Source organism: Prinia subflava, chromosome 17 (assembly GCF_021018805.1).
Source record: "Prinia subflava isolate CZ2003 ecotype Zambia chromosome 17, Cam_Psub_1.2, whole genome shotgun sequence".
Taxonomy (NCBI): domain Eukaryota; kingdom Metazoa; phylum Chordata; class Aves; order Passeriformes; family Cisticolidae; genus Prinia; species Prinia subflava.
In genome coordinates, this window is record NC_086263.1 from 11,128,047 (window position 1) to 11,141,972 (window position 13,926).

At 39.2% G+C, this 13,926-nt stretch overlaps 2 protein-coding genes across 6 annotated transcripts in view; one reads left to right on the forward strand and one right to left on the reverse strand.

Annotated features, from left to right (window-relative positions):
• Positions 1 to 8,975, forward strand: part of GPR146 (G protein-coupled receptor 146) — a 48,041-nt gene extending 39,066 nt beyond the window's left edge. Inside the window, exons 1-2 of one of the 3 annotated variants that reach the window (XM_063413987.1) lie at positions 1,514 to 1,653; positions 4,222 to 8,975. In XM_063413987.1, coding sequence (XP_063270057.1) covers positions 4,266 to 5,270 — 1,005 coding nt within the window. In that variant the 5' untranslated portion in view covers positions 1,514 to 1,653; positions 4,222 to 4,265 and the 3' untranslated portion in view covers positions 5,271 to 8,975. Of the gene's footprint in view, positions 1 to 1,513; positions 1,654 to 1,748; positions 1,986 to 4,221 lie in introns of those variants that run through there. The other 2 variants (XM_063413990.1, XM_063413988.1) reach the window with 2 other exon arrangements.
• Positions 1 to 13,926, reverse strand: part of C17H7orf50 (chromosome 17 C7orf50 homolog) — a 118,314-nt gene that overhangs the window by 70,511 nt on the left and 33,877 nt on the right. The window contains exon 1 of one of the 3 annotated variants that reach the window (XM_063413993.1): positions 1,328 to 1,455. The exons of 1 other annotated variant lie outside the window; for it this stretch is intronic. In XM_063413993.1, coding sequence (XP_063270063.1) covers positions 1,328 to 1,339 — 12 coding nt within the window. In that variant the 5' untranslated portion in view covers positions 1,340 to 1,455. Of the gene's footprint in view, positions 1 to 1,228; positions 1,456 to 13,926 lie in introns of those variants that run through there. One more of the 3 variants, XM_063413992.1, reaches the window with a different exon arrangement.

Consider the following 13,926-nt stretch of genomic DNA (forward strand, 5'->3'; position numbering starts at 1 on the left):
TTTGTCACCAAATGTTCTCAACTTTTTGTGCTTTGTTGCAAGAAGTTTTTTCTTAAGTACTTCATGGGCATTGTTATCTTAATAAAACCACCTTCAGCTTTAATGGAGTGTAGGAAACTGGCTTTTGGCCAAGTACGAGCACTCTAAAAGTGCTTCTACATAAATACCTTTCCTACTTTGCTGTTTCCCTGGTGAACTGAGGATGATTAAAGTCCTTCTAAAGTTCTGAAGCACCAAAAAGGTGATGCCACAGTTTGTAACATGTAACATCCACAGCACACACACAATTCTGGCTGTGGACTATGCATCAAACAGTAACAGGGGAACTTTCTGCTGTTTGGGAGCTGCACTGGTTTTACAATATTTGTAATGAACCTTTAAATACAAACTGTGGTCAGAGTAACTCAAGACAATCTGGATGACCATTTTTAGACTACACAGAATAGTCCGAGTTGGAAGGGACCCACAAGGATCTAATCCAAGTGTTAAGCAAATGGCCCGTAAGGAGATCAAAGCCACAACATTGGTGTTACTAGCATCATGTTCTAAACAACTGAACTAATCTCAGGTTTAGTACTTTTCCGGTATTTATTTCATAAACCTGCTTATTTTTTCAATAAGGGATGTTACACTGGTGTTTATTTGCTAAGGAATAGAGAATCAGAATTTCTAAATATAAGACAGATTATTTTAAAAAGGACAGCTGTTTTGGTTGGTGATATCAGTTGAAAACAGGCTTCAAAGGTAGTAACTTTTCATTAGTCTGAGGAGTTTCCATATAAACAGTGGAATAACAATAGTACAAAATTCATTATGGGATAAATTATCAATCTGCAGCTCAAAAGCTCTCTCAAGAAGTGATACATTTTAAAGCTGTAGAAAATACAAACATTCACATCAATTAACTGCAACTGACATGGAAACACCCTTGAAATTAATCAGCTTTTTTAAAAAAGAAGCAGAATGGAATTCGTAACACACTCACAAAATGAGGGTTATGTTGTAACACTTTTTCACAACACCAAACAATCTCCAAATTCAAAGTAAACGCTCAGAAACTTTTCTTCCTACCTTGTTTTACAAGCTGGTCTATGTTTGCCAGCACCACAAGCACCTGTGCACTTTGTGCTACAAGAATTTTTAAATACTGATTGTTCAGGATATATGGCCTATGAAAATGAAACCTCAAAGCTACATATTCTCATCCCGAGGTAAAAATAAAACCCACGCTGTTGAGTGAAGGCTGTTGACTGCACTTGCCGGGAAGGGCACGGGCGCTGCAGCGTCCCTGCAGATCCCCAGCACCGATGACAAAACCATAACAAACCTGCACGCCCATGGATTTTAAGCAGTAAATCCAAAACCCAGGGACTACAAAGCGAGCTGGATCCAACAGCTCCGAGCACAATCTCTCACTTCTTGAAACTGGCTGTAAACAGAGGAAGGGAGGGGCCAGGCGCCTGCCAAGCCAAGCAGAAACTTGTGAGTAACTTAGAGAGGCAAAACAAGTGCAGCGCAGGCAGCGGCTCCCAGCGCGGTGCCGGGCGCTGGCCGGGCCAGCACCATGATCCCCGGCAGAGCCACGCCGGGGCCTGGCGGCCGGCTCGGTGCCTCGGGAGGGCGGCTCGGGGCGGCGGCACACGGGAATTAAAGGTGAGAGGCTGCGGCAGCGGCGGGCGGGGGCCGCGTGTCCAGCGCGATCCCGGGTGAGAACGGGAGGATCGGGCAGCGCTGGGGCCGCCGGAGCCGGGGCACTGTAAACAAGAGGCTGCTGCAGCCCGCACTTATGCAACAGAGGCCAGCCGGGGCTGCAGAGCTGCCGGTGAAGGGAAGGGGTCAGCGGGGACCGGGCGAGCACGCTGGGTCCGAGGGGTGACCCGGGCACGGCAGAGCCGCCCCGCAGTGACAAAAGGCACGGCTGGGTGCGAAATGCTGAGCGGGGCCTGCACGGCACAGCACAGCGAACAGGTTCAGTGCCTGCGCTGGTAAGTGAGCACTGAACACGGGGGGTTCGGCTTCAGCGGCAGGAATACCTCACCTGGGAACTTAAAAGTCATCAAGATTTTTCCGAGAAAATATTTTAATTTGGGGTTTTATTTTTGCTCATTTCAGAGGTAAATATTGTCCTTTTCCTAAGATTACTGTTTAATACAATGAGTCGCCTGTCATTTCTATAATTAAACCAGAATTGTCGTGTTTAACTGCACTTAGAGGATGTAAAGAAAAAATAAGGGTGATGACTAAAAGCACTTTCGAAACCAGACGTCCCCCTGCTCTAAAATACAAAGCCTGGTAGCAAAGAGTGTTGATCTTCTGAGACAATATACAGGCAAGTTATTCAGTGGCTGATGTAATTCAGTCTGGAGTAATCAAAGCTACATGCTTAAGGATAAACCTACATAATGGAATAACGTGATTGTATCCATGCCTGTGCTTAGTCACCTTTGCACTCACCAGAATGCATATATTTGCAATACCTAGTTCAGTCTGCTGCTGTGCTTGAATCAAGTCATAACAGTTCAATGAGATGTAGTTTTGCTTCCCTTCAACTGCGAAAAAACAGCTTTTCTTTTACTTTCTTAAAAACCTAAAACAACAGATGCTTCCTGAAAACAAACAGGGTTGTTTTCAGTGCTCGGAAGTAGAATGAAGATGGAAAGACAACATGAAGATATAATACAGTCTACTCATACACAACAGTATAGTTGAGGAACTGATGTGAGAAAATGAACCAAAAAAGTCAAGTTTTCCCACAAAGGTGAAAACAATCTTTGAAAACAATAGAACTTCTGGTGCTGCCACAGAAGCCACTTCTCTGAGGAAATCCACCATGGGACAGTGGAATAAAAATTTGCTTGCCCAGCTAGAATTACTGTATTTTTAGCCTGATTTCTGGCTCAGCTTATGTTATTTAGAAGAAAAATGCACACAAAACAATGGCAGTGGGAAATAAAACATGGAACTTGACACGATTTTGGGACAAACTTTGTACTATGGCTGAAGAGTCAAAGGATTAGCACCAGGGAGATGCAGTCACGTACCCGTATGCTCACAGACCCCACACAGTATAATTTAGCCATCTGGTTCATGGAGTACAGTATGTTGTCTAGTAGCATTCATTTTCATTGCACAATGTTTATTGTGGATTGATTAAATCTTGCTCTCCCTCTGGAAAGAATCCAGGTACGTGTACTTATACTTTGCTATAGGTGCTGACAGAGAAGCACACAAAACCACGGGAGTGTGTGACAGGCAGAGGACGTGACATGGGAAATCACCTGCTCTACACTGTCCCTGGAATGGGCTGTCATGAATAACAGCCATGAATTTAGGGCTGTGCTTGTTTTGAGTTGTACTTCAGAGATTATTCTTGTTTCTGCATTTTGGAAAGTGACTTTGCACAATTGCTTTGAAGTTTACTTGGTTTCAGTTAAAATGCTATCTACTGACGATAAAGCAAAGATGGCTGGACCACAACTGCTGATAGTAGCATACTTTTTAAAGAATTCAAGCTATTTTGAGAGGAAATGATAGCTGATTCTTGCCTTTTTGGAAAGTCAGGCTGCCCTGATATTAGGTTCCCTGACTACAGAGGTCCATTGTTTTTTTTTAAACTAAATGGTTATAAGATTGGAAGTCTGAATACAAACTGACCTATTTAAAAAAAACAAAACAAACAAACAAAAAAAAAGCACCCCAACCCTCCCCTTTCCCAGTATCCTCTAGTTTTTGTCAATTTTATCAGTGATCCAGTACACATCCACCATACTGACTTGAATGTGCCTCCTAAGAAACTCTTTTTTTTAAGGTAAAGCTTATTTAACATGTTAGGAGATCTCTATTTGCCATCATACTGTGAAGGTTATGTCCTTCCACTCTTCAGTAGTTACCCTTGTGTGTTTTAAGCTATATACAAGGTACTGTTTGACAGTTTTCAAAAGATTACATTAGTATTCATATATACATCGGTACTTAATGATAGTTTACAGTTTATTTCTGTTGAGCGTCCTGTATCAACTAATTTGCCACTAGTTTCATTAAATCAAAACTGCAGAACATGTGCTAATGAAATTTTGAGTAAGTTTACTTTCTTCTAGACTAACAATGTCAGCTATGTGATGCGTATAATATTGAAGTTCAAAATGCTTTCTTCACAGTACTTTGCATTTCATTTATGATGTAATATTTTAACAACACTTTTCTCTATTTCTGTCTCTACAGAAAAGCTGGTAACCAGCAAAGAAGACACAAAAGCTAAAATCACTATGTGGAGCTGTGAAGCCTTAATCAACAGTACCGAGAACAGTGAGGCCCAGCATCTCTGCCATGACTTCGACCTTGTGCTTTCCATCTTTTCCCTTCTCTACCTCATTATATGTTTCCCAATCGGCCTTTGTTACAACGGCCTGCTGGTCCTAGTTAACCTCTACAACAAAGCTACTATGACTATGCCAGATGTTTACTTTGTCAACATTGCCATTGCCGGTCTCATCATCAACACTCTGGCACCAATGTACCTGCTGGGTCTTGCCAATACAAAATGGGCCATCTGGACTTCCAACAATGAAGTTTATATTACCTTCCTTATTTTATTCAACGTCTCATCGTTAGTTACCATGTACTCTACCACACTGCTCAGTCTGGACTACTACATCGAACGTGCCCTGCCCAGGACTTACATGTCCAGTGTGTACAACACCAAACACGTCTGCGGGTTCATCTGGGGCGGTGCCATGCTCACAAGCTTTTCATCTCTCCTGTTCTACGTCTGCAACCACGTGTCCACCAAAATAATCGAGTGTTCCAAGATGCAGAACCAGGAAGCAGCAGATGCCATCATGGTGTTTATCGGGTACGTTGTGCCCGCCATCGCTGTTCTCTACGCACTGACGCTGATCCTGCGGATACGCAAGGAGGCCACGCCACTGGATCAGGACACTGGGCGCCTGGATCCATCCGTGCACAGGCTTCTCATTGCCACAGTCTGCACACAGTTCACCCTGTGGACACCCTATTATGTTATTCTCTTGGTAAGCACATTTACTAACCTACGAGGAAGAATTCCAGATGTAAATTCCATTCAAATATTACACTTCGCCACGATTTTGTCAAAATTCCTGGCTTTCTCCAGCAGCTTTGTCATGCCTCTGCTCTACAGATACATTAACAAAAACTTTCCTAACAAATTACGACGTTTGCTTAAAAAGATACACTGTGGGAACCAAGGGTGTTCTCACGAGCGCACAGTTGTACAGCAGGTCATGACATAGGTGTGACACAACCCCTGGTGCTCTGTGACTGCAGCACTGGGTGCTCAGTGCTGGGACTGTGACGCCGCTCTGTTGGCACTCAGAGACGTTTGAGAGTCCCAAGCAAGAGGCTGGAAGGAGCTTCCATTGCAGTTGAATGCAACAGTCTTAATTTTCCAGTAGTTTTTTGCTGAAGTGGTGTGAGGTTCTGGCCTACGTGGTGCATTACCTGTGATATCGGATACCTTCAGTGCACTGAACTGCTGACAAAGGATAAACTCTGTTTTCGTGGCTCTGATCTTCCTGTCTGAAGAAATCACTAAGCAGTTTATTGAAGTCTTGACTGAAGACACAGCACCTTGTATCTTGTATAGAAAAAGGTATTACCTTGTTTTCTGTGCAAAGAAGTGATAGTGCTATCCTTGATGAAGTAAGTAGCATTTTTCAATGAAGATTATATAGATGATCTTTCCTGAAGATCATATTACCCAATTATACATGTCCAAATAGTAATTGTTAATTATAAATTAAATTATTTAATTTCTTTCTCCATCACTGAATCCTCTCTAAAAGAAGCCTAATTTACCTTTTTCAGAAATTATTTTCTCACACAAACTAATTTGTTTTAACATTTATGGTAAAATGATTTTTCTTTTAGCTACAAAAAATAACAAAAATGTGTTTTAATTTTCCAGTGCTTTGTTTGTATCCTAAAACATTTCAGGAATTCAGAAATATTTATTAACTAATTCTGATGGAACTTAGAGATGTTTGTTCCACATGCTAAAATGAAGGACACAGTGGTTTACAAAGTTAAATCAGAATTTAACTAGTAATGATTGTCTGGCTAAGTGTTATGGTCCACATATGTTCATGTAACAAGAGTAATTATCTTAAAAAATAAATATGTTTATGATTAACATTTTGTATTTTCAAGGGATATGTTTGTAACAAATAAATTAAATTCTTTAATCTACAACATCACTGAAGGTTTGGAAACCATATAAAATTCCTCAATATAGGACTCCCAGTCAGCAACAGCTCTTTGCTGCCCTCTCAAAAAAGCCTTCCATTGGGATTCTAGGATACACAGTAAAGTCTATTTTCACTGTAGGGATGAAGAAATCCAACCCAGATCACCAAATTTTAGTGATTATATGAAATACGTGAGAAACACAGACATGCTGCAGGAAGCACATAAAATGTTACAACAACAAACTACACAGCACTGACCCAAAAACTACCTGTTCTTGTGCTGCTGATGCATTAATGCAGGAGGGGGGTACAAGTGAAGCTGATACTCTCCCACTGGCCTGGGGTCACAAGACAATTTTGCCACTTGATACATGCTACAGCATCATTTTATTGCTTAATCTGTCACAGCACAACTCAAATTCCACATGTCATCATTAAAAAATGTGACTTTTCAAGCTTCTGGTATAGAAAAAAAAATGGAGCAAGACCAGAACTGAACCTTTCCCATTGCTTAGAGCACAATCTTGTCTGATAACTGGTCCTAGTGTGTCAGCAGAGATACATCCTAAAGTTCTATGTGAAAAGCAGGTGAGAAACAGACCTTTAAGATCTTTTCCATCAAGCAATTTCTTCCCATAGTCATCTTTGCTTATCTTCTTTACATACAAGCATCTCTAAGATATCAACATCCTGGTGGAAGACTTTCCATTAATCTTTACTTTTTTAAAGAGCTTTTTATATTTCATTGAATATTTTTAACCCTTAAAGCCTAAAGAGTAAATAAAGAGTTTTAGCCTGTTGATGAAAACCATGTTAAGGACAGAAGCTGTTCCTTATCACTGTGTCCAACTCTCACACTCATTTACAGTGCCTCTATGCTGACACACATGATACTTGCTGCTTTCTTGGTTCTGCCCACCTTGAGAGATATTCTGTGAATTTCTACACATCTTGAGCATTCAAGCTCACTTCCACACAGAAGTGCTTAAGAACGAAATCTTTCCTTAGAGCTGTCAAGCAAACAGGCTCCTTCCCATCTAAGGAAAATCAGGTCTCTTCAAGCACTACATTCAATCTCTCACATAAAATCTGTTAAAGAAATTCTGTGCCGTTATGCAGGAGGAGTTCCAGCAGGGAGGAACTGGCTTATCTGGTATGGATAGAGGCTTTCAGAACTGGGACACTGCCAGAACAGTGCAGCTGAGCAGGCAAATTTAAGTGCAATTTCAACTTCCACATTGCTTCCTTACTTACATTTCCTCCTTCTCTTAAGACATGTTATTTTCTGTCTCTAAAAGAACTGTTGCCTTTATTTCTGTTCCTTTCTCTCCATGTTAAATTCTCAGTTTCAGATCATGGCTCTTGTATAATTTCTCCTTATCATTTTTCACTTCTCTACACAATTTATTCAACTTTCATTTCTCTCCCATCCCTGCTTGTCTTGCACACCTGGTACCATTCAGTACTCACGTTTACTTCATCTCACTGACTCCTTTACAATGATCCAAATCTTACTCAGTGATTCGACTTTACAAACAAGGTTATGTAGTAAAATGGAAGCTGCTATTTAAGAGATGTAGAAAGACAGATTTTTATGGAATTTACCCGTGGGGTATCCGATCTGATTTTTTCCTAATCTTTTTTACTGCAACAGAGCTACGGATGTTTGTCTGTATCCTTGATAAACACTAAATGTGATGGCAATCATAGATACTACAGCTTGGATAATTTAATGAACAAGACTGCTATCCACTCAACCTCTTTGAAAAGTTAATTTGATGTATTAGTTGCCTCAAATAAACTGTGCCGTGGATCTGCCTGGCTGCTGTTCTCCTAAGGAAATTCTGAACTTCATTGCAGCACCCTCACCTGGTATCTCTTAAAAAGCTGCATCCTACAAAGAGAAAGCTTTGCAGTATTTATATAAAGAACAGTAGAGGAGCAAGTGCAGTAAAGTATTTAACGAAATACAAGGTATCATAAATTAGGAAGAACTTACATGGACAAATGTTTAACACATAAAGTTCTTGAGAATGGGGCCTTTCCATTTCAAATACCTGAAGGTTTCTGGTGACTGTAAATAGGGGCTTATCTATTACACATTTAAATAGATATGAATAAAATACTGTATATATGCAAGATAAAAATCAGCCTACTGATGTAAAAAGAATCTGCAAAGAGTTTATTAAATTATTTCTGAAAGTGTGTCATTTAAATGTAAACCTCTGAGCAGGCAGGTGTACTGTATGCTTTTGTATGTATATAATGTGTACTAGAAAGTAAGCACTAGTTAAGTGCCATTATTAACAGTGTTATTTTCCCACAAAATTAAACTTAATATTTGAATTGATCTATGGCTTACAGACCTCTTGCTGAACTGCTAATTAAGTCAAATCAATGAATTAACAAAAATGTCATGCTCTGCTTCTATCTGAGCTATTAACACAGCTCAAGACAGCTCCTGGTTGACCAACTTAGTGGAGGTCCTAGTTTCAAAAGTTTACATTTCAGAATCAAATTTTGTTGGTCTCTGAAGATTTAATTTCAGTTACTAAAAGAAGGTGATCAGCCACTAGAAAATTCCTGGTTCTATTACAATGGAGAGATGTGGACTCCAGTATCATGTCAAAATACTACAGAAATGGACTTTCTGGAAAGCTTCATGAAGGAAGTATTGACTCAAAATACATTCTCAATAAAAAGTGTTCAAGTGTATGTGGTCAATAAAATGTGTGATTTCTTTCTTTTTTACTTCTTTTTTTTTTGTTTGTTTCTTGATAAAAACCTGTTGTAGATAAAGTTAAACCTATGTGGCTTCACTGAATCAAAACATTAAAAAAATTTGCATGACTTGGATGTCAAATTTCCAGGCCTTAATTTGACATTATTAAAATCTCATTATTCATCAGCATGAAGTTGGCTGGGAATGAAAGCTAAAAGGCACATACCTTTCCTTTTTTCAGCATAAAGAATCCTGCAATTAATGAGGCAAAGTAACAGTGCACCTGGAGATCAATGCAAACACTGGCCACATCCTGACAACTTCCTTTCCTTTGTGCTGCCACAATCAGCTTCCTGCAGAAATTCTCTTGGTTCTCAGAACAACATAATAAAATAATCCACACCTCTGGCATCCCAAAGGAAACACAGCTTTTAAGAATCTAAGATACCTTATAACACATTCATTGCAGTAACCACTACACACAACCGAAAGATTACTCCCCATGGATCAGTTCATTTACCCTGCATATATGAAAACAGTTTCTTGGCTATACTTTCAAAATTATTCATTTGTTCCCTTTAGGTGTTCTGTGAAGTATAGGAAGACAGCAAGTAAAAGCAAACTGTATTTAAAATTATTATTGGTAAACTCTTTAAGAAAACCCTCCTAGGCACTTTTAAGTCCCAGTGAAATATAAATGAAAATGGCAACTCTCAGAGTGGAAGTTGCAATATTACACCATTTAAGCAAAGCCTAGTATCTGACAGGATGCCCTTCCTTCCACACAGTGTTTTAAAGGGTGTTTTCTTTAACAGGAGAGCCAGCATCTCTGAATGAGTACAGAGCAGTGATTTTCTGATCCTTCATTCCACAGAGCTTTTGGATACAACCAACAAAAAGGCTGTTTCTCAGCTGGATTAGTAAAACCCCACACAAACAACACAGACTGAAGGACCTTCAGTGAGAACAGAATTAATAAGCAGCAAGTTCACAAGCCCACAGGTTTCTGAAGAGTGAACAACTACATAAATGCACGTTAAAAGGGTTGATCAGGTGCAACAAAGTCAAGATGTTTACACCAGTACAAAGCAGGCTGACGTGGCACCTGAATCTGCCATTATCTGTCAATACAGAGATGTCACAGAAATGAACCACATTTTGGAGCACTCACAGAAAATACTCACACAACTACTATATAATAGGAAAATGACCCCAAGGTTTTTTTCCCTTGTTTAAGGTTCAATTAAATTGTGTTTGTTCTGTGGGTATGTGCATCGGTAATGCCCCATTTATCAGTGCTTAATAAAAATGAAAGCAGCGCAGTGCCTAGGCTGGAGAGCTCATGAGCTTCACTGCAGGAGCACAGGACTGGTAAGACCCAAGAAAAGCAGAACCTGCCCGAGTGCCACTCTCAGTTCCACTGTTCTCTGAGGACTCAGAGAGGAATTGATTCTTGCCTAAGTCTCTGCAGCTGTGAAGTGCTCAACGCACTGATGAATCCTGAACATCTGCTCCTAAATTAATTTATGTAGTCTCTTAATAAGCAAAAACTTGTGTATTTCTTGAGTACCTTGTGCAATACTGTTTCCAAGTGAAAGCAATCAAATGGTACAAACCCAGCTGTGCAGACTGCCATGGCAACAAATCTGAAGTGTGAAGTGTTTCTTCTGTTGAATTCCTTAAGTTTTCCATTATATATCAAAACACTTTGACATACGCTGACTACATTCTTTTTCCATCAGGAGAGCAGAGGATTTACTCCTTTGTCATCCCACTTTCTTCCTGCCAAGTCCTTCCCTTACCTTGAAATTCCATGTGATTTCATTATATTCTTTCCTTATAAAGAACTGGCACTTTTAATTACATCCACAAGAATTGTCAAAAATATCCACATTCTGCAGCAGGCAGAATTTCCATATTATTACAAATCATGGCAGTAAAAGATTTTTAAACACAAGATTCTCATCAGAGCATTTATGAATTAAGTATAAAATCATACTTTAAAAAACCCTTTCTATCAGAAGTTCTTTAAAGCAAGATTTATAACCAGAAGTGAATCCATTTTATCCAGTTGCACGATTTTTCCCCTTTTCTTAGACACATTATCCCAGAGGTGCTGCCTCTGGCACTGATGGGCTCAGCCTTGGCCAGTGGCAGGTCCCCCTCGGGGTCTGCTGGAATTGGGTCTGTTGGACATGGAGAAGTTTCTGGCAGCTTCTCCCAGAACCAACCCCTGTAGCCCATCCCTGCCTCTGCTATCCAAACCTTGCCATGCAAACCTAGTACAACTGCTAATTACAAAATTAATTGAAAAGCCTAATTTCAGCCCCCCAAAATTTGCAAATGTAAGTTAAAATTTATCTTGAAATCAGTAGAATTTCTGCGCTGTTTCTTATCTCCAAAACCTTTAAAAGATCATTTTGAAATGAATTCTGGTATTTGTTTATCAAACCTGTTTTAGAAACTCCATCTGGTGGTCACTGGCAGAATGCTCTTGCAGTTCCCCAAAGCAGTAAGATAAGTAAAATTAGTTCGATTTAAATTAATCTTTAGGGGGGGAAAAAAAATCAGTCCCCATTTCTGGTTAAACACAGATTTGTACAGCTGGTCCTGCCTGCAGGCAGTGAGGGTATTGCTACAAGTATTTAGAGGAAACAAAATTAACCTCAACTCCGACAACCAACTGCTGCTGTGAGGGAGAGGCAGTTCTGTTGCAAGAAACAAATCTCAACAATGGTTAATTTTGGTTTTGAACCTAATAGAAGGATATTTAACCCGGCTACTAGGTCTGACTATTCACAAGGAAGAAATATTTATTAAAAAGCACATGTTTCTTGTATTGTTTCATGAAACATCTGTTACTAGTCATTGTGGTTGACAAGATCTCAAAGACCAAAGGAAGTGCCATTCCCATTCAGCTCCAGAGTATTGCAATTCTTTCTAATTAAGTATGGTTTCACTAGTTCACAATGAAATAGATTTCTTACTTAATTAATTGAAAAGTCTGAAATTTTTTAGGTCCAACCTATGTGCAATTAAATAACCATTTTAGCACCAGCAGTGCTATACAGAGACCAGCTCTCTTATTAATACTTGCTACTAGAAAAAGCTTTTTTCCACCTTTTAGTAGAATATTATTTTGAAATACAGGCAATTTTTGAGCTGTTGTAGCTGAGTTACACAGATGATTTACCTGTATTGAGGAATTTATTTTGTGATTGATAGAAACATTACTGTATAGTAATAATAATAAAACACTGTTTATGAAACAACTTACATTACAAACAGTGTTCAAATAAGCCAATAATAAAACTACTAATAGTGAACCACAGGCAAGGAACCCTGAGATGTGAAGGCAGCAATCACACAGCCCTGAGCATGGCTGTTCTAGGAAAAAAGGAAGAAATGTTGATTTAGAACCAGGCCCTGAGGTGCAGGTAATCATTAATAATCAGTGCTTATGGATAAACATCACCAGCCTGGGCTTCTTAACCCCATCCAAGCAGAGAGACTAAAACCATCAAATTTTACAATTTCACACAGCTCTGTGTACCTTATAAATAAGTATAAGCATCTGAATTCTATTTTAAAAACCACACTTTAAAAACCCCTTCCTAAACCCAACATGCAGGGAATATAACACAATAAAGCCATGTGAGGGGTTTTTTGTTCTAAAATGAATCCATAAACAAAATTCCTTTAACTTTGTTCCAACTAGAAATTCTTGGTTCTCTCAAGACAGGATCATCATAATACTCTACAGGACAGATCTGCCTGAAGCCAGGGAATAAAAAGACTGAAACCTCCAGGACTGCAGCATCTCACAAGCCAGAAGCATCGACAGTGTTTGTTAGACAAGATGGAGAAGTTTCTCTCCTCTGGCACACACAGATATTAGAGAAAGAGCCTTCACTTCAAATTAAACCTCCTGTCAGGGATGTGTGCTCTGCTAAACACATCAGTAATATGGGTCAATTAAAAGAAATTATTGGTGTTGGCAAAAAAAAAAAAAAAAAAGTCATTCACATCTGCTTTCTTTATAGCAACATCTGTCACTCAGTATGGAGATATTTATTTTGCCATATGAACAGTTGTGTTCAAAAATAAACCTAAGTTTTGCTCACCACAGCACACTATAGGTGGTTGGTGGCTGTACATGTTATCAGTCAAACCCTAAATATTGCCACAGCACCTCACAATTATTTCACTTCTGTAACTTCACCTTTCCTGCCTCCATCCAGAACATCATTATCACACATCAACCTTTTCCACTGACAGGAAGTAAATTAATACATGCTAAGAAATTTCACCCAAAAAATCTTAAATCCATAATACACTATTAAAAATAATTATGACATTACGTATCATCCCAAATACAATCACTTAACCATTTTCTGGAGCTTTGTGAAAACTTTATACAACTGAGCACTAGTCTGTTTGCCACTATTCTCATGACTGTGATAATTTAAGCAAATTAAACAAACTGGTTTATTGTTTTTTCTAAGGAAAGATGCAGCTGGTCACACAACTGCAATATTTTACTTTTCTTTTACTAACACATTAACTGACAGTAACAGCACAGCAAGCTGCTGCCAAAACTCCACCTGGGAGCTCTTAACATACCTCAGAAATTCTTTTGTTTCTGTAGATGAGGCAGAATTGCAGTTATCGAGATGGGAATCAGCAAAGACTAAACAGAATAAAAAATACAGAGTTGGCAATCTTTTCTAACCTCTATTTCTCTCTGGCTTTCAATTTATTCCATCACCTTGGAAGAATAAATTTCTCTGTAGCCAAGATTTTCCACCTGTAAAATGTGATGCTTTCTGATGTGTGAGTCTCTCAAGCTGTGTACAATTCTGAAATTGTGTTGCGTAACTTGCACAAGTAGGAAACATGTTCTTACTCCTTAAATACCCGTGAATAATGAAGTTTAATACAGGTTTCAGACAAAGTAAGAACTAATGCCTGTAAAGGTGA